The sequence below is a fragment of the Falco rusticolus genome, chromosome 13 (assembly GCF_015220075.1).
Source record: "Falco rusticolus isolate bFalRus1 chromosome 13, bFalRus1.pri, whole genome shotgun sequence".
Classification (NCBI taxonomy): Eukaryota; Metazoa; Chordata; class Aves; order Falconiformes; family Falconidae; genus Falco; species Falco rusticolus.
In genome coordinates, this window is record NC_051199.1 from 174,820 (window position 1) to 193,358 (window position 18,539).

Sequence of the window (18,539 nt, forward strand, 5' to 3'; positions counted from 1 at the left end):
TGATGCGGCGTTCGGCTGAGCGCGCCTGTCGCACAATGAATGGCCGCTGAGCGCGGCGGGGACGGGGACGGGCACCGGCAGCGGCACCGGGAGCGGCCGGAGCCGCAGCGCAGCGCCCCCCCGGCCTCCGGTAAGGCGGAGACAGCCCCTCCCCTTCCCCAGCCCCGCCACCCCCCCGCCTCCCGCCCCCTCGGGCCTGGCCCCGCCCCCCCGGCCTCCTCCCCCCTCCCCCCGTTACTCCCCCCCTCCCCCCCCCCCCCCGTCCCGGGCCTTTCCCCCTCCCCCCCATTTCCTTGGGCCTGCGCCGCCTTCCCGCCCCCCGGGTTGGGGGATCCCCCTGCGCCTCCCCATTACCCAGGGAGTGCGCCCCCCCCCCCAGATCTGGGGATCCCCATCCCTTCCCGCCCCCCCCGCCTGTGTTTTGGGGTCCTCCCACCCCTGGACCGGGGTGTTTGTCATCTCCCCCCGCCCCGAAATTTGTGTTCTCCCCGTTGTTTCCCCCAGGTGGGGGGATACCCCCCCATTGCTCCCTCCGAGGGGTCGTGGGCCCCCCTGTCTCACCCCCAAGGAGTGGGGGTCCCCCCTGTCCCCAGCCTGGGGAGTGGGTTTCCCCCCCCAAAAAATGGGGAAACTTCGTTCTTCCCAGAATGGGGGGGTCTCCGTGTTCCCCGTCCTGTCCCCCCCCCAAGTCCTGTGGAACCCCTATTCCCCCTCAAGGAATAAGATCCCGTAAAGCCCCTGCCTGAAGTGTGGGGTGTCGTGTCCCCCCCCCGCCTCCCCCAAATGTTGGAGACCCCCTGGTCCTCCCCAGCTGGAGGGGTCCTCTCACCACCCTAGAGGAAGGGGGGGATACCCCGTATTTACCAGAACTGCCCCCCCACCTCAGCTGGGACCCTGCTAGGCCCGGGGCACCCCTTGGCCTGAGCACCCCCATGTCCCTATGCCTGGGGACCCCTCCTCAGATAGGGACCCCCCCTCGAAAATGCCACCCCAAAAGGGGAAACCTGCTGCTTCCTCCCACCCCACCGTGTCTGTGTGTCCATCCAGCCTCACCCCCCTCTTCTCCCAGCTGGCGACCCCTTCCCCAATCTCGGGGGGGGCTCTGAGCCCCCCCGGGGCATCCCCCAATTTGTGGGGCACCCACACCCCATTGAAAGCCCATTTGGGGGGTTCTCCAGCCCCATTTTTCAGTCGTGTCCCCCTCCCCTCCCCCCCACCCAACCCGGGATGGGGAGTTGTTCCTGGGGCAGCCCCAGACTGGGGGGCTGGGAGGGGGGAGATGGGGGTCCAGGTGGGTGCCAGGGTGAGCTCAGTTTTGGGGGACACACTGGACCCCTGTGGGGCCATGTCTGAATTCCTGTGCCTGGTCTGTTCCTCATCTCTCTGTCCCTGTCCCCTTCCCGCCATGTCCTGCCCCCATCCTCTGTCCCCCCTCCCCCCATCTCTGCCCTTCTCCACGTGCCTCGCTGTCTGTCTGTCCCCATGTCCCTGCCCTGCTGCCTGTCACCGCTGCGTCTCTGCCCCATCTGTGTGTCCTCATACACTGCTCCTGGGGTCCCTGTTCCCCTGGGGCTGCCCCCCTTCCCTCTGTGTCGCTGTCCCCGCTGTCCGTGCGTGTCCCCCACGTCTGCCCCATGCCCCGTGTCCCTGTCCCCGTGTGTCCCCCACGTCTGCCCCGTGCCCCGTGCCCCTGTCCCCGTGTGTCCCCCATGTCTGTCCCATGTGTCCTGCATGTCTGTCCTGTGTCCCCCCTGTGTTTGCCCCGTGTCCCTGCCTCCATGTGTCCCCCACATCTGCCTGGCTCCTTACTCACCCATGTCCATGGTCCCTATGCCTGCCCTACTCCCTGTGTCCCTCTCCCCCCCCCGTCCACCCCACTCCCCGTGTCCCCATCCCCACCCCTGCCCCGTGTCCCCCTCCTCGTCCCCACAGGCCCCCGTCGGCTCCCGCGATGGCTCAGACGCTGCAGATGGAGATCCCCAACTTTGGGAACAGCATCCTGGAGTGCCTGAACGAGCAGCGGCTGCAGGGGCTGTACTGCGACGTCTCGGTGGTGGTGAAGGGCCACGCGTTCAAGGCGCACCGGGCCGTGCTGGCCGCCAGCAGCTCCTATTTTCGGGACCTTTTCAACAGCAGCAAGAGCGCGGTGGTGGAGCTGCCAGCCGCCGTCCAGCCCCAGTCCTTCCAGCAGATCCTCAGCTTCTGCTACACAGGACGGCTGAGCATGAACGTGGGCGACCAGTTCCTGCTGATGTACACGGCCGGCTTCCTGCAGATCCAGGAGATCATGGAGAAGGGGACTGAGTTCTTCCTCAAGGTCAGCTCGCCCAGCTGCGACTCGCAGGGGCTGCACGGCGAGGAGGCACCCTCCTCCGAGCCCCAGAGCCCCGTGGCTCAGACCTCGGGGTGGCCCTCGGGCGCTGCCGCCCTGCCCCTGGTCTCGCGGGTGAAGACGGAGCAGGGAGAGCCCGAGGGGGTGCAGTGCACCTTCGTGGTCAAGCGCCTCTGGGATGGCGGCCCCAAGGACGGTGCCGCCGGCGGCAATGGCAGCCGTAAGATGGCCAAATTCTCCGCGCCCGAGCCGGGACGCCAGCCGCAGCCCCCAGCCCCAGCGGCTGCAGCGGGGCCAGCCCCAGCGGCAGCGGCGGCGGCAGCGCCCGGCCCCAGCGCGGCTGACCAAACCAGCCCCGGCGGCACGTCCAGTGCCTACACGAGCGACAGCCCCGGTTCCTTCCACAACGAGGAGGACGAGGAGGAGGACGGGGGCGAGGAAGGCTCGGACGAGCAGTACCGCCAGATCTGCAACATGTACACCATGTACAGCATGATGAATGTAGGGCAGGCAGGTGAGGCTCCGCCCATGCGGGGCGTGGTCGGTGGGGGCACCGCCCACTGGGTGTGACACACCGAGGCTCCACCCACGGGGTGTGGTTTGAGGGGATGGGGTTCTTTGTGGGGGTGTGGTCAGGTGGGGCTCTGCCCGTTGTGGGGGTGTGGTCATCGGGGGCACACCCATTAAGGGGTGTGGTCACCTAATGCCCCACCCATGAGACAGGGTCACCTAATGCCCAGTCTCAGGCGTGGCTGGGGAGGGGTGTGGCCACATCTGGGGGGTATGTTTTGGGGATGTGGGTGGGGTCACCTGAGGCTCCACCTCTCTGGGGGTGTGGCCAGATGCTTCCATGCTCAGGGGGTGGAGCTAGAGGAGTTAGGCCCCACCCATAGGCTGTGTCTGTGGGTGGGCGTGGCTTATGGGCCCACTCCTAGGCTGTGTCTGTGGGTGGGCGTGGCTTACGGGCCCACCCATGGGTGTGGCTATTGGTGGGAAGGAGCCCCGCTGTAGGGAATGAGTGCTGGGTGTGGTCTGTTAGGCTCCACCCCTTGTGGGTGGTGTTTGTGGGTGTGGCCTGGTGGGGCTCCACCCCCTGGTGATGGTTATGGGAGGCACATGGCCAGGAGTTGAGCCCTGGGGTGACCCCCCCCCAGCTGACCCCCTGTGTCCCCCCGCCCCCTGGGGTCACCCCTCCCCAGCCGCCGAGAAGGTGGAGGCGCTGCCGGACCAGGCCACCTCGGAGTCACGCAACCGGGTGCGGGTGCGGCAGGACCTGGCCTCGCTGCCGGCCGAGCTCATCAACCAGATCGGGAACCGCTGCCACCCCAAGCTCTACGACGAGGGAGACCCCGCCGAGAAGCTGGAGCTCGTCACAGGTACGTGGGGAAGGGGGGGGTGTCCCCGCGGGGTGGGGGTCCCCAGGGGGTGCCCAGCCCCGCTCACCCGCCCGTGTCCCTCCCCAGGCACCAACGTCTACATCACGCGGGCGCAGCTGATGAACTGCCACGTCAGTGCGGGGACGCGGCACAAAGTCCTGCTGCGGCGGCTCCTGGCGTCTTTCTTTGACCGGTGAGTCGGGCCAGGGCGCCTGGCTTCTCCCCCTGCCCGGTTTTGGGGTCCCACAGGGGTTGGGGGGGCTGGACACCCACGTTCTCACCCCTCTTCTTCGCCCCCTCGCCAGCAACACCCTGGCCAACAGCTGCGGCACGGGCATCCGCTCGTCCACCAATGACCCGAGCCGAAAGCCGCTGGACAGCCGGGTCCTGCACGCCGTCAAGTGTGAGTGGGGGCACACGGGGGGACGGGGGGGGCACGGGGTGGGGGGGGCACGGGAGTGTTGGGTGGGGGGTCCAGGGAAAGAGAATCGGAGGGGTCTAGGGATGAGGGGGAGCCTGGGATTGAGAGATCCACTGGGTCTGGGGGTACGTGGGGATAGGGAAGACCCCAGCGAGGGAGGGGATGGCAGGAAATGGGGGACAGGGGAGACCCCAGAGAGGGGACAGGGCAGACCCCGGGGCTGGGGACACCCCAGAGAGGGGACAGTAGGGGACAGACAGGGCAGACCTCAGGGCTGGGGGCACCCCAGAGAGGGGACAGTAGGGAACAGGGCAGACCCCAGAGAGGGGACAGTAGGGGACAGACAGGGCAGACCTCGGGGCTGGGGGGACCCCAGAGAGGGGATGATCAGGGACAGGGGGGACCCCGGGGCTGAAGGGACCCTGGAGAGAGGTGACAATCGGGGACCGGGACAGGACAGACCTAAAGTGGAGCGACAGGTGCAGGTTCAGGTTCCTGAGCCAAACCCCTTCCCGCGACGCTGGTGACAGGGGCGGGCGGGCGGCACAGAGGACCCCTGCAGCGCTGCCCCTGTCACCCGTGTCACCATGTCCCTGTGTCGTCCCCCCCCTCCCCGCCCAGTTTACTGCCAGAACTTCGCGCCCAACTTCAAGGAGAGCGAGATGAACGCCATCGCCGCCGACATGTGCACCAACGCCCGGCGCGTCGTGCGCAAGAGCTGGATCCCGAAGCTGAAGCTGCTGATGGCCGAGGGCGACTCCTACACCTCCTTCATCAACGACACCGGCAAGCTGGAGCCCGACATCATGGGCCCCGAGCCGGCCTTTGAGGCCGCTGGCCACGAGGGCGAGGCAGGTGCCCCCGGGGAGGGTCTGCAGTGACCCCCACCCCCCTGCCCCGGGGACCCCCGCCGGTGCGGGGACCCCGACCACATAGGGAACCCCTGTGGTAGGGCCCTGCAGCTGGGTGAGGGTCCCTGTCGGTGGTGGGACCCCCCCTGCGCTGGGTAGGGGGACCTGTGGTCGTGGAGGGGCCCGTGTGGGTGTAGGGGACCCCCCCCCCCCGACTCCAGGCGGGCACCCCCTTGGGGCAGGGACCCCCCAGGGGCAGGGGAGCCACCGGGGAGGGCACCGTGCCGCTGTGGGGCCCCTGGCTGTGGGGTCCGGTCCCCTCCCCACGGGGTTTAGGATTTGGGGAGGGGGTGGCAGTGGCTCAGCTCAGCCTGGCTGCCCCCTCCTCCCCCCTCTGCCCCCCCTCCCAAGCGGTTTCAGGGGGCTGGGGGGGGCCGGGGCACACTCAGCTCGGGCTTTCCTTCCGTGCCGTAAACGGCAGGAGTTGACGAGGTCCCGTATCCCCTCCCCGGGGGCGTCAGCGTCTCTCCTGGCCCCCCACCCCACCCAGGTCCCCAATGTTGTCTCTGGGGCCCTCCACATCTCCTCCCCCCCCCCCCCAGGTGACGTTTCTCCAGGCACCCGCGTGGGTCCCCTGTGTCCCCTCCCCGGGGCCACTGTCTCTGCAGGCAACCGCATGTGTCCCCCCCCTGTGTCCCGTGTGTGTCCCCCCGCAGCCCAGGGACCAGCATCTCTCTGGGCAACCCCACGCGTTTGCCTCAGTCTTCCCCATCCCCCCCGCCCCGCCCCACCCCCCCCCCCCCCCCCCCCCGCCCAAAGTCCCGGCGTCTCCCCCGGCGCCTGCATGTGTCCCCCAGGTCCCCCGCGTGTCCCCCCCCGGGGCCAGAGTCTCTCCAGGTGACTGTGTGTGTCCCCTCCCAGGTCCCCCCTCCTCATGTCTCTCCAGGTGTTGTGTGTGTCCCCCCCCTCCCCCCTCGTCCCCTCCCCAGGGGCGGCATCTCTCTGGGCGTCTGCGTTTGTCCCCAGGCGATGGCACATGTCCCCTCCCCGTGCTGCCCAGCCCCCCCGCCCCCCATCAGAAAGGGGGTGTCCCCTCTCTGTGCCCCCCCTCCAGCCAGCTGTGGGTGAGGGTGGCTCATATTGGACCCCCCCCTCCACAGGGATGCAATTCCCCCATGGGGTTGAAGGCTGCACAGGAGCAGCCCCTCCTCGTTAGCCCCCCGCCTTCGTTAGCCCCCCGCTGCTGGGGCTCCTGGCCGGCTGCAACAAGGCTTTTACCATCCCGGGGGCTGGGGGGGTGACACGGGGACACCCTGGGCAGGGGTGGGCCCAGCGGCCTGGCCAGCCTGATGTGGGGAGGGGGTGCGGGTTGGCAGCCCACCTCTGCAGGGGGGGTCAAGGGGGGAACATACAGCCCCCTCCGCCCCCCCCAGCCGTGGCTCTGCCCCCCCCTCCCCTCTCCAGGCTTTGCACCGGCTTTATCCAAGCCCTGAAGGGGGAAACTGAGGCACTGTTTGGTGGCCCCTCCCCGTGCAAACTGGAGGGGCTGGGAGGCAACCCAGGCGTCCGCCCCCCCGCCCCCCCCCCCCTCCCCCCCCCCAACAGGTCTCCTGACGTTCGGTCAAGTGCCTTACCCGATGCCCGGCCCCCGGGCTCCGATCGCGTCTCCACTATCTCACCGCTCCGTGCCAAACCGCCCCGGCCCCCCCCCCCCGCCACCCCGGCCGGGGGGGGCACAGGGACCCCCACAGCCCCCTCTCACTCCACCCCAAGCCCCGGACGCCTGGGTTCTTCCCCTTCCCCCCTCACAGCCCACCCCCCACCCCCCCATTTTCCCCGTGCCTCAGTTTCCCCCCATTCCCTGTGTGATGAGTTGCACCGGTCTCAGCCCAACGGGGGGGTCCCCACTGTGTCCTCCCAATCCTCCTCCCCAGCTTTGCAGGCGCTCAGTGAGCCCAGCCCCCTCCCCTCCCCTTCCCTCCCCCTCCCCACCCCCCATTTCAGTGGGATGGGGCCTTCCCCCCCCCCCCCTTTTTTTTTTTTTCTGTTGGTTTTTTTTCCACCCCAAAAGCTGTACAGAAGCGGGGAGCGTGCGGTGGCGTCTCGGCAGCATGGACCCCCACCCTGGGCTTGCGCTTACCCCCCCTTACCCCACCCCCCACCCCGGGGCTGCCAGTGTCTGTCCTGTGTTATGAAGTGCCAAGACGCCCGTTCCCGGTGCCCCCCCGGCCCCCCCGAGTCGCTGGAGAATTGCACATGAACTGCTGTACGAGAGCGGAGAGGGACTGCAGAAATGTTAATAATGATAAATAAAACACAGAGGTTTGTAACAGCCCCCGCCTCCCGCCTGCTGGGGGGGCGCCCCCCCCCGCCCCCCAAATGCCCCCTGGGCCGGGGGGGGGAGCGCTGCACGGGGGGGGGGGTCGCACAGGGGTGTTGCACAGAGAGGAGCGGGGGTGGCGGGGGGTGGGAGTACGGGGTGATGTGTGGTGGTGGTGGGTGTGCAAGGCACCGGTGCATGTGGGGGGAGGGCGTGCAATGCACGGTGGTTGTGCAAGGTGCGTGCAGAGAGGTAGTGTGTGCAACGCTCACGCGAGGCACGGTGCATGCATGGGGAGTGCATGTGCAAGGCACAGCACTCGTGCAAGGCGCTGGTGCATGCACGGGGGGGTATGTGTGCGATGCACGGTGCTGGTGCAGCGCCCAGTGAACACACAGCGCTGCTGCACGTGAAATATTTGTGCAGTGCTCGTGCAACGCTCGTAATGCCAGTGCTTGTGCAAAGCCTGGTACACATGGAGGCCCGTGCTTGCGCAAGGCCCCGTGCTCGTGCAAAGCTCATGCAAAGCCCAGTGCTCGTGCAAGGCTCGTGCAAGGCCTGGTCCTCGTGCAACACCCGTGCAAGACTCGGCGCTTGTGCACGGCTCGTGCGAGGACGCTGCACGAGCAGCCGCAGGGACGGGGCGCGCGTAGGCGCCGGAGGGGGCGGGGCCTCCCTCCCGGCGCGCCCCGCCCCTGCCCTTATTTGGGCCGGCGGAAGCGTCCCCGCCCCCTTCCCCTTCCAGGCGTCACGGGCCCCAAATATAGTCATGGAAACGCCGCGCGGTTACCTCACGGGGCGGGGCGGGGCGGGGCGCGGGAAGGAGGGGGGGGGGGGGGGGTCCCAGGACCCTCACCCCATGGGCCACAGGGACCCGATCCTGGGGGGGGGGGCACCGGGACCACCACCGTATGGGGCACAGGGACCCCTTTACCGGCGGGAGGGAGCACAGGGACCCCATTCGGGGGGGGGCACCGGGACCCCCAGCCCATGCGGCACAGGGACCCCGTCACCCAGAGGGGCAAAGGAACACGATCCCGGCGGGGGTCACCGGGACCCCCACCCCATGGGCCACAGGGACCCGATCCTCGAGGGGGGGGGGGGTGCACAGGACCCCCTTACCCCGTGGGGGGGGCACCGGGACCCCCACCGTATGGGGCACAGGGACCCCCTTCCCCAGCAGAGCCCCCCCTCCTCCCAGCAGCCCCCTCCCATCCCCCCCGGGGCATTTCCGACCCCGGCGCCGCCGAGCCGGGCCGAGCCGCCGCGGGGCCGGATGCGGGGGGGGGGGGCGGGGGCGGGGGCGGGGGGGGAGGTGGCGGCGGGGCTATAAGAGCCCCGGGGGCGGCCCCGCCGCGTCCGCCGCCGGCCGCCATGGAGGAGGCGCAGCGGCTGCTCACCGTGTCGGTGTGGAAGCTGTACCGGTGCCGCCTGCAGCGCGGCGGCCTCCGCCTGCACCGGAGCCTCCAGCTCTCGCTGCTCGTCCGGGCTGCCCGGCACCGCTACCTGAGCGCCCGTGCGGCCGCGCAGCCGGGACCCGGCACCGGGACCCCTCTGGGGGGGGCACCCGTCCCGCACCGGGGGCAGCCCCCGACGGGGGACCCGCGCTGTGCCCAGGAACGGGGGGACACCCCCAGCCGACCGGTCCCGGACCGAGGGACCCCGCCGAGCCAGCCGGTTCCGGACCCCGGCACCACCGCGGACCCGGGGGATCCCCCCAGCCGACCGGCTCCGGACCCCCAAAGCACCGCGAACTGGGGGGTCCCTCCCAGCCGACCGACCCTGGACCGACGGACCCCTCCGAGCCGACCGATCGCGGATCCCCGCAGCACCGCGAACCCGTGGGACCCCCCCAGCCGACCGGTCCCGGACCGGTGGGACCCCCACAGCAAACCGCCTGCGGACCCGGGGGACCCTCCCAGCCGGTCGACGCCGGACCCCCGCAGCACCGCGAACCGGTGGGACCCCCCCAGCCGACCGGTCTGGGACCCCCGCAGCATCGCGGACCGGTGGGACCCTCCCGACCACATGGACCCCACGAACCGGGACCACCCCCCGGCCACCCCGATCCGGGACCACGACCCTCCGCCGCTGCCCCCCCGGGATCCACGGAGCGCCGCCCGCGCCCCACCGCCGCCTGAGCCGGGCTCCCCCGGCCCCCCCCGCGCCGGGCGCAAGCGGCGGAGCAGCGGCTGCACCGGTGCCGGGCCGGTGCCGGTACCGAGCAAACGGGCGCGGCTGGAGGCGGAGGAGCCGCCGCTGCCCCCGGGGCCGCCCGGGCGCTGCTCGGGGCCGCCCGCCGCCGCCTTCGGGCTGCTGGTCCGCGCCGTCGGGGCGTGCTGACCCCCCCCCCGGGGCACGGACGGCACAAAGTGGGTTGAGACGGAGATACGCCCCCCCAGCCCCGGGACATACGGACTCTCGGTGGACACACACCCCCACCCCCCCACGGTTGGACGTTCCTCCGTTACTGCTTGTGGTGCTGGAGGGGCCCTAGGCTGGCCCTGGGCGCCCCCCCTGCCCGAATTTGTTTAATTATTATTTTGTTAAATAAAGGTGGATTTTGTGCAGCTGCTGCCTCGGGGTGTGAAGGGGGGGGGCTGCTGTGTGCCTATGACACCCCCCTAGATGCCCCCTTCCCCCAAATTGGAGGGCGTCCCCTGATAGGTCGGTTGGCTTGGCCCAAACTTGGTGGGGGTGGGGTGGAAATTGGGCTGCTTCCCCCCCCCCCCTTCCCCCTCCCGCCTCAGTTTCCCGCACCACCGGGGTGGCGGGACTCCACAACCTCGTGGGGAGCGGGGACCTTCTTCCCCCCCCCCCCCCCCCCCTTCCGGGAACCTCCACGTGTTGCCCACGCGGGGGCTGAGCCCGGGGGCGGGTTGGGGGGTCAGGGCCGGCGCCCGGATGCCGGTGTCCCCTTGGGGGGGGGTGGGGGCGGGGGGGCACAGATTCCCGCGTGGCGGCGGGAGCGTCCCCGCGGCATCGGGGCTGGGGGCGCAGGGTCCCGCCGTGGGTGCTCGGGTCGGGACACCCCCACCCCCCGGTGCGCTGGACCGGGGATGCTGCTGGTTCCGGGGGGGATCGTGTCCCCTCCCCCCATGTCCCCGGTGCCCCGGGCGGGGCTGCGGCGCTTCCTGACTCCGCCGCTTCCTCGTTCCTGCAGCGGCGGAGGGGGGGCGGGGGGTGTGAGCTGTGCCGGGACCACCTCGGGGCCCTCCTCCCCCCCACCGGGGCCCGATCCCGGGAAGGAGCGAGAAGGGCTCGATCCAAAATTCCTCTTTTTTAATGGTTTCGGTTTTTTCGAGGGTGGGGGGGGGGGGGGAAGGCAGGAATTTTTTTGTTGTTGTTGATATTTTTTTTGTCCTTTTTTTTTCTTTTTTTTTTTCTTTTTTTTTTCTTTTTTCTCTTTATTTCTGGTTTCGGTAACTCGGTTCATGCAATGTCGGCAGCCCCGGTCCCGCCGCCTCCGTGCCTCGGGCGGGGGGGGGGGGTGGTGGGTGCCCGGTGCCCGGCCCTGAGCCTCCCCGGGCTCTGCCGCCCGTTCCCGCCCCGGCGGCTCCTCCCGGTCCGGGCCGCCGCGCGCCCGTGCGGGGCGGGGGGGTGGGAGTGTTGGGGGGGGGGGGGGGGATGGTCCCCGGGGCCGCCCCCCGCGGCGGCTCCTCCAGATGATAAAACTCATCCATAGCCCCGGGAGCGGGGTGGGGGGGTTGTTGGCGTCCACCACCCCCCCTGTCGCGATATATCGCCGCAACGGCGCGCTGTCGCGATAGGTGGCCGGAGGCGCCGCTAGCAGCAGTCATCGTCCGTCTCGCTGTAGGGGTCGCGGAGGCCGGGCCGCCCCTTCCCGGCCCCGTGCCCCGGGTAGTAGCCGTTGGGCAGCCGCCGGCCGGGCCGGGGGGGCGACGGGCCCGGCCCCCCCCCGCCGCCCCCGCCCCCTCGAGGGGCTCGGGGGGGGCGTCCGTCGAGCGGCGGCTCCGGATCGCGGGACCCCCGGGGGGCGTCGCTCCAGCGGGCGGCGGGGCGGGCGGCGCGGGGCGAGGGGGGCGCGGCGGCGGGCGGCGGGGGGCGGCGCGGTCCGCGGGCGGGGGGCGGCGCGGCGGGCGGGGGGCGGCGGCCGGCGGGCGAGTAGGAGACGTGCGGCCGCGGCGTGGCGGGGGTCGGCGGCAGCTGGCGGCGCGCGCGGCGGGGGGTGCTGGTCCCCGAGGTGGAGAGAACCGGGCTGCCGCTCACCGAACTACTGCCCTGCAGCAACAGCGGGACACGGGGATGGCGGGGGGGGCACGGGGGGGGCAGGGGGGCGCGGGGGATGGGGGGAGGCGGGGGGACACGGGGACATGGACACGGGGATATGGGGGGACACAGGGGGACATGGGGGCGGGGGGGACGGGGACATGACATGGGGGCGGGGGGGATGGGGACACGGAGGGAGGCGGGGGGGCACGGGGGGGACATGGGGGCACGGGGACATGGGGGACATGGACACGGGGATATGGGGGGACATGGGGGCGGGGGGGATGGGGACACGGAGGGAGGCGGGGGGGACATGGGGGGAGGCGGGGGGACATGGGGGGCATGGACACGGGGATATGGGGGACACGGGGGGACATGGGGGCGGGGGGACGGGGACACGGAGGGAGGCGGGGGACAGCACGGGGGGACACATGGGGAAGACGGGGGACAGGTGAAGGGACATGGGGGGACACGGACATGGAGGACAAGGGAAAGGACACGGGACACGGAGGGGAGACGGGGGACAGGCAGGAGGGACATGGACAGGAGGAGGGACACAGATGGGGGGGACACGGAGAGGGAGACGGACATGAGGGATATGGGGGGACAGGGGAAGGGACATGGGGGGACACAGGGGGATGGACACGGAGAGCGGGGGTCACGGGCACAAGCGGAGACATTGGGGGGGTGTCACGGCCATGAGGGATCACGGATGGGGGGAGGGCGGGGGGGCGGGTCACAGCCACGGGCCAAGCAGACACGGTGGGGCCGGGGGGGGGGCAGAGAAAAGCAGCGGGGACACAACGGGGGACACACACACAAACGAGAGAGCAGAGGGAAGAGAAGTGAGAAGAGGCGGGGGGGGGCGGGGGGGCGGCTGCCGGGTCCCCCCAAAGCCAGTTGCCAGGCAAAAGAAACCAAAGCGGGGTGGGGGGGTGGGGGTGGGGGGCAGGATTCAGCCAGGAGAGATGGGAGGGGGAAGCAGGGGCTGGAGAAGTTTGGAAGAGTCGGCTGGGGGGGGGGGTGTCCTGCACCCCCAAACTGTCCCCTAGGGAAGGGTTGGGGACCATGCACCCCAAGCTGGGACCGGCGGGGGGGGGGTGTGTGTACATGCCAATCTGTTACCTGGGGAGGGGGCGTGAGCCGTGAGCCGTTACCTGCAGGCACCCAGGATTCGGGGTCTGTGCACCCCAACACTGGCCGGAGGGGCGGGGGGGGCACCCTAATTCAGCCCTCTGAGGGGGGTGGCCGTGCACCCCCTGCTTATCGGGGTTGGGGGGCGTATGCTGCAGCCCGGGGGGGGGTCTGTGCACCCTGACCCGAGGCAGTGACCCCAGCACCTCTCCCAGGGTGCACGGCTGGGCACCCCAACTCCATCACCCACCCCAGGGCTGGGGGGGGCACCCCCAAACCTCAGCTTAGGGGCTGTGCCCCCCCCCCCCCCCCCGGACTAGTGGGGGGGCCCCCCAACCTGGCTGGAAGGGCTGAGGCCCCTGATACAGTTAGTGCAGCCGGGCACCCCAATATTGGGAGGGGGGCTGCACCCCAATACTGGGCATGTGGACCTGCGCACCCCAATGCAGGGTTCGGGGGGGGGTCCTGCACCCCAATACTGGGTATGTGGGGCTGTGCACCCCAAAGCTGGGGGGCGGTCCCTGCACCCCAAGCCTGGGTGCGTGGGGCTGCACACCCCAATGCAGGGCCCTGGGGGGGGTCCCCTGCACCCCAAGCCTGGGCGCGTGGGACTGTGCGCCCCAAATCAGGGCTCGGAGGGGGGGTGTGTGTCCCTGTACCCCAACCCTGGGCCGGGGGCACATCCCCTCGGGGGCTAAGGGGGAAATGGGGTGGGGGTCACCCCAAAACAGCCCAGGGCAGCAAAGAGGCTCCCCCTGGGGCTGCGTCCCCATGCAGGATTGGCCCCCCACAGGGGGTGCTGGGGGGGGGGGGTGGGGGTGGTGCAGCTTCTTTCCAAACTTTTCAGCGTGGTGGGGGGGTCGGCTGGAGCCTGGGGGGGCCAGAGCAGACGGTGGGGGGCCCCGAACCGCTTACCTGGGCCACCCCTCGCCGTGACAGCGCAGCCAAAGCAGAGCGATGGGGAGACAGAGAGGTGAATCAAGGCAGGGCCCCCCCAAGCAGCGGGGGGCACCGGGGGGCCAAGCGAAGTGGCTCTGTGCGGGCAGGGATGGGCGGGGGGGGGGGGGGTCCGATAGTGGAAAGGCGGTGGGGGGGGCATCTGGAGGGGTCGAAGCGTTGCTGCGGCCAACTGCCACCCCCCTTTGCACCCCCAGATCCCCCCCAGGGGTCACCCACTGCTCCCCAGCCCTCCAAGTCCTCCTTCTGGGTGCTGTCCCTCTTGGGGGGAAAGGCTGGCCCCCCCCCCCAAGGCAGGGCATGCTGGAGGGGGCTCTGTGGTCCCCCCGGTATAAACGGGTGGGTAGAATGGGCAGGGGGGCTGGGACCCCCCCACCTTACCCAAGCAGCCACAGACCATTGGGGGGGGGGGTGTCCCAGTGCCCCTGGTACTTGGCCAGTGGGGGGGGGGGTGGTCCCAATGCCCCTTGTATGTGGCCAGCACCAGTGGGTGGGTGGGTGGGGGTCCCTGGGGGTCCCAGTGCCCCTGGTACGTGGCCAGCACCAGTGAGGGGGGGCATCCCGGTGCTGGGGGGTGTCTTTGGTTGACACCTGAGCCAGAGGCCACCCAGCCGGGGGTGGGGAGGCAGCCCTTGCCTCACCATGGGGGGGGGGTGTCCTGCACCCCCCTCCCCATGCCTAGAGGCGGAGGGGGGAGCGGAGGGGGGCACCCACCTGCCGGGGGGCTGCGTGCTCCCGACCCTCGCTGGGGGAGCGGGACCAGCGTCGGTCACGGGAGCGGGGGCGGCCGTAGTCGTGCCGCTCGGGGGGGCAGCGCTCCTTGTCCCCGGGGCCGTGGTGGTGGTGGTGGTGGTGGTGGTGGTGGTGGTGGCGGTGCTTGCGGTCCTTGGCGCGGCCCCGCTCGGGGTCCCGCTCCTTGGGTGGGAGGTCGCCCGACTGCGTTGTGACGCTGAGGTCCGTGCCCAGCCCTGCGTGGGATGGGGTGGTGGTGAGGGGGGGCAGCGGGGGGGCAGGAGGTGGGGGTGCCAAGGAGCAGGTGTGGTGGCTTAGGGACATGGGGGGACCCGGTGGAGGAGGTATGGTGGCCCAGGGGACACCAGGGCCAGGAGATGGGGACCCAGTGGAGATGGGATGGCCCAGGGGACACGGGATGCAGGAGGTGGGGACACAGTGGAGATGCGGTGGCCCGGGGGACATGGGATGCAGGAGGTGGGGACACAGTGGAGATGCAGTGGCCCAGGGGACACGGGATGCAGGAGGTGGGGACACAGTGGAGATGGGATGGCCCAGGGGACACGGGATGCAGGAGGTGGGGACACAGTGGAGATGCAGTGGCCCAGGGGACACGGGATGCAGGAGGTGGGGACACAGTGGAGATGGGATGGCCCAGGGGACATGGGATGCAGGAGGTGGGGACACAGTGGAGATGCGGTGGCCCGGGGGACATGGGGGGACCTGGTGGAGGAGATGCAGCGGTCCAGGGGACACCAGGAGCAGGAGATGGGGACCCAATGGCAAAGGGGACATGGGGTGCAGGAAATGGGGACTCGGTGGAGGAGATGTGGTGGCCCAGGGGACACCAGGGCCAGGAGATGGGGACCCAATGGAGGCGATGTGGTGGCCCAGAGGACATGGGATGCAGGAGATGGGGACCCAGTGGAGATGTGGTGGCCCAGGGGACGTTAATGTCACAAGAGGTGGTGGCCTTGGGGACAGCTGGGTCAGGTGATGAAGGGGACCCATCAAAGAGAGGGTGGCCTTGGGGGCACCCAGGGCAAGAGGAGGTGGTGGGACCCAGGGGATGCTCTGGGGGGGGCAGAGGTGGGGGGACTGTCAGGTCCCACCTGTGTCCACGTCGGTGTAACGGCTGAGGGAGCGCTCGGAGGCGCGGTGGCTCCGTTCCCGCCGGCGCTGGTGGTGCCGCTGGCTGTCCTCGGGGATGACGCGCTCCAGTGAGTAGTCATCCAGGCGGATGCCCCGGGCGCGCGGGTGGCCCAGCATGGAGGCCGAGCGCTTCATGGGGCTGGCGTCTGAGATGGTCTGAGGGCGAGAGCGGAGTGGGGACGGTCAGGGGGGCTGGGAGGGGGCAGCTCCTGTGGCGGGGGGGCTTGAGGGAAGAGTTACCTGTGTGTGCTGGCCCATTTGTAGCACTTTGTCCTCCAGCTACCCATCCATCCATCTGTCCGTCCATCTGTCTACCCACCCATCCGTCCATCTGTCCATCCATCCACCCATCTACCCATCCATCCACCCATCTACCCATCCATCTACCCACCCATCCGTCCATCCATCCATCCATCCATCCGCCCATCTACCCACCCATCCGTCCACCCATCCATCCATCCATCCGCCCATCTACCCATCCATCTACCCACCCATCCATCCATCCATCCGCCCATCTACCCATCCATCTACCCACCCATCTGTCCATCCATCCATCCATCCACCTATCTACCCATCCATCTACCCACCCACCCATCCATCCATCCATCCGCCCATCTACCCATCCATCTACCCACCCATCCGTCCATCCATCCATCTATCCGTCTACCCATTCATCCTTCTGTCCCTCCATCAACTGTCCACCCACCCACCCACCCATCCATCCATCATCCACCTGTCCATCCATCATCCATCCATCCATCTGTCCACCCATCCGTCCATCCACCTGTCCATCATTCCATCTATCCACCCATCTATCCGTCCGTCCATCCCAGCCCCCCTGTTGCCCCCCTCCCTCCCCCCCTGCCCCATCCGGGCCGTAGCCCCCCCTGCCCCCCAGCTCTATCCCTGCTCCCCCCTTGCAGTGGGTGCAGGACCAGTGCCCCCACAGCCACCGGCGCTGTGCCCCACACTGTCCCCACAGCTCCTGCCTTTGGTGGGTGCTGGCCCACTGTGCTCCATGCTGGGGGTCCCACGGCTGGACTGGGGGGGACAAGGTGTCCCCTGTGCCCGTGTCCCCACCGCCCTGGGGACGGACACGCTCCGGCGCAGTATCTCAGCCCCCTGGGAGAGACCCCCCTCACCCCCCGCTGCTCTAACCATTGACTGCGCCGCCACCGCCGGGACCCCTGAGTGTCACCGGCCACTAAGCAGGATGGGGGGGGGGATGGGGGGGGGATGGGGGCAAGGGGATTGGGGACAGAATGTGGACACAAGGTCAGGGGATGGGGACACTGCTCCTTGCTGGCCACGCTGGTGCTGGGACACGGGGACACGGGGTGGCCCAGGGGATGGGACACGGAGGGGATGGATAAGAGGGGGGGTGCAGGGGGGCCAAGGAGGCGGGACAGGGACAGGCACTGGGGACAGAGGGACAGACAGATGGACAGACAGGAGTCAGGAGCTGTCTGGTTAGCGGGTGTCCCAGGACAGGAGAGACTGGGAGGGACGGAGAGTGGGATGGGGGGATGGAGGGATGGAGGGTGGGAGGGAGGGAAGGGTGGGAGGGATGGGGGGACAGAGGGGACAGAGGGATGGAGGGGACAGAGGGACAGGGAGACAGAGGGACATGAGGGACAGAGGGACAGAGGGACATGAGGGACAGAGGGACAGAGGGACAGAGGGACAGAGGGATGGGGGGGACAGAAGGATGGGGGGGACAGAAGGATGGGGGGGACAGAAGGATGGGGGGGACAGAGGGATGGGGGGGACAGAGGGATGGGGAGACAGAGGGATGGGGAGACAGAGGATGGGGGGACAGAAGGATGGGGGGGACAGAGGGATGAGGGGACAGAAGGATGGGGGGGGACAGAGGGATGGAGGGATGAATGGAGGGATGGTGGGACAAAGGGATGAATAAAGGCTGGATGGAGCAACAGACGGTGCAATGAAAGGGTGGAGGGAGGGATGCAGGAATGTGGGGATGGAGGGATGCAGAGATGCAGGGAGGGATGCAGTGGCAAAATGAGTGTGGTGAAGAGCAGGAGCTGATGAGACAGAGATGGCTGGAGCAGGGAACAGCAAAATGAGAGCAATGATGGAGGGAGGGAAGGATGCGGGATGGAGGGATGGAGGCAGGGAAGGATGGCGGGATGGAGGGAAGGATAGCGGGATGGAGGGAAGGATGGCGGGATGGAGGGAAGGATGGCGGGATGGATGGCGTGATGGATGGATGGATGGCGTGATGGAGGGATGGAGGGAATGGATGGCGGGATGGAGGGATGGAGGCAGGGAAGGATGGAGGCTGGAGGGATGGAGGCAGAGGGCAGGCAGAGCCTGGCGGGGGGCTGCATGGGGCATGGGGCCGGGAGGGAGCAGGTGGAGCGGGGGGCTCTTGGCGGGGCCCGGCGGTACCATACACGGAGGTTATTCCCTCGGGGTCGGACCTTCCTCCTCTGCTAGAGCCAGCCCAGGCGGTGCCCGCAGAGCCGCGAGAGAGAGAGAGACCAGAGTAACACGGGGCCGGAGGGCGGGGGCCGGGGGCGGCGGGGGCCGGGGTCAACCCCGCAGGGAGCCAAGCACCAGCCGGGCGAGCAGCAGCAACGAGCGGAGCAGCCAGAGCATCCCTGTCCCTGTCCCTGTCCCCAGCCCCGGGCATGCGGAGGGGGGGCCACCCCCGCAGCTGGTGGCACCCGCTGGCACCGAGGACACGGATCCGTGTCCCTGGGGAGCGGGGGTCGCCCATGGACCCCCACTGTTGCTGGAGGGGGACGCGTGTCCCTGCGCCGGAGCAGGCTGGATGCCGCGCTGGAGCAGATGCAGGAGTGTCCCCAGCCTGGGGACCGGGGGAGGTGGCACCTCTTCCCCAGCTTCACGCCCACCCCTCAGGCCCCTGCCGCCATGCTCATGCCCCCCCTGAAGCCCCCAGCCCAGCAGCTGCAGCCATTTGGGGGGGAGGGGGCACAGGACGCTGCTCCTGCCACCGGCTGCATCAAGGGGTCCACACCGCCTCAGTCGCCACAGCGCCCCGCCCCCC

The 18,539-nt window shown here is 69.8% G+C and overlaps 3 protein-coding genes across 5 annotated transcripts in view; 2 read left to right on the forward strand and 1 right to left on the reverse strand.

Moving 5' to 3' along the window:
* Positions 1-11: 11 nt before the first annotated feature.
* On the forward strand, positions 12-5,743 carry NACC1 (nucleus accumbens associated 1). Its single transcript, XM_037406737.1, has 6 exons — positions 12-130; positions 1,933-2,846; positions 3,532-3,708; positions 3,796-3,901; positions 4,014-4,111; positions 4,751-5,743. Exons 2-6 carry the CDS (start codon positions 1,952-1,954, stop codon positions 5,008-5,010), a joined length of 1,536 nt encoding a protein of 511 aa, XP_037262634.1. The 5' UTR covers positions 12-130; positions 1,933-1,951; the 3' UTR covers positions 5,011-5,743.
* A 2,900-nt stretch (positions 5,744-8,643) lies between these two features.
* On the forward strand, positions 8,644-9,870 carry IER2 (immediate early response 2). Of its 3 annotated transcripts, none has more exons than XM_037406745.1 (2): positions 8,644-9,174; positions 9,260-9,870. In XM_037406745.1, exons 1-2 carry the CDS (start codon positions 8,675-8,677, stop codon positions 9,795-9,797), a joined length of 1,038 nt encoding a protein of 345 aa, XP_037262642.1. In that variant the 5' UTR covers positions 8,644-8,674; the 3' UTR covers positions 9,798-9,870. The 3 variants fall into 3 exon arrangements, with proteins under 3 accessions (XP_037262642.1, XP_037262644.1, XP_037262643.1); XM_037406747.1 differs by having other exon boundaries at positions 8,644-8,962; positions 9,266-9,767; XM_037406746.1 differs by having other exon boundaries at positions 8,644-9,767.
* Positions 9,871-10,674: 804 nt separating this feature from the next.
* Positions 10,675-18,539, reverse strand: part of CACNA1A (calcium voltage-gated channel subunit alpha1 A) — a 41,115-nt gene continuing 33,250 nt past the window's right edge. Inside the window, exons 45-48 of the mRNA XM_037407224.1 lie at positions 15,466-15,661; positions 14,336-14,589; positions 11,390-11,542; positions 10,675-11,320 (exon numbers count right to left, since the gene is read on the reverse strand). Of these exons, the coding sequence (XP_037263121.1) occupies positions 11,087-11,320; positions 11,390-11,542; positions 14,336-14,589; positions 15,466-15,661 (837 nt within the window). The 3' untranslated portion in view covers positions 10,675-11,086. The remainder of the gene's footprint in view (positions 11,321-11,389; positions 11,543-14,335; positions 14,590-15,465; positions 15,662-18,539) is intronic.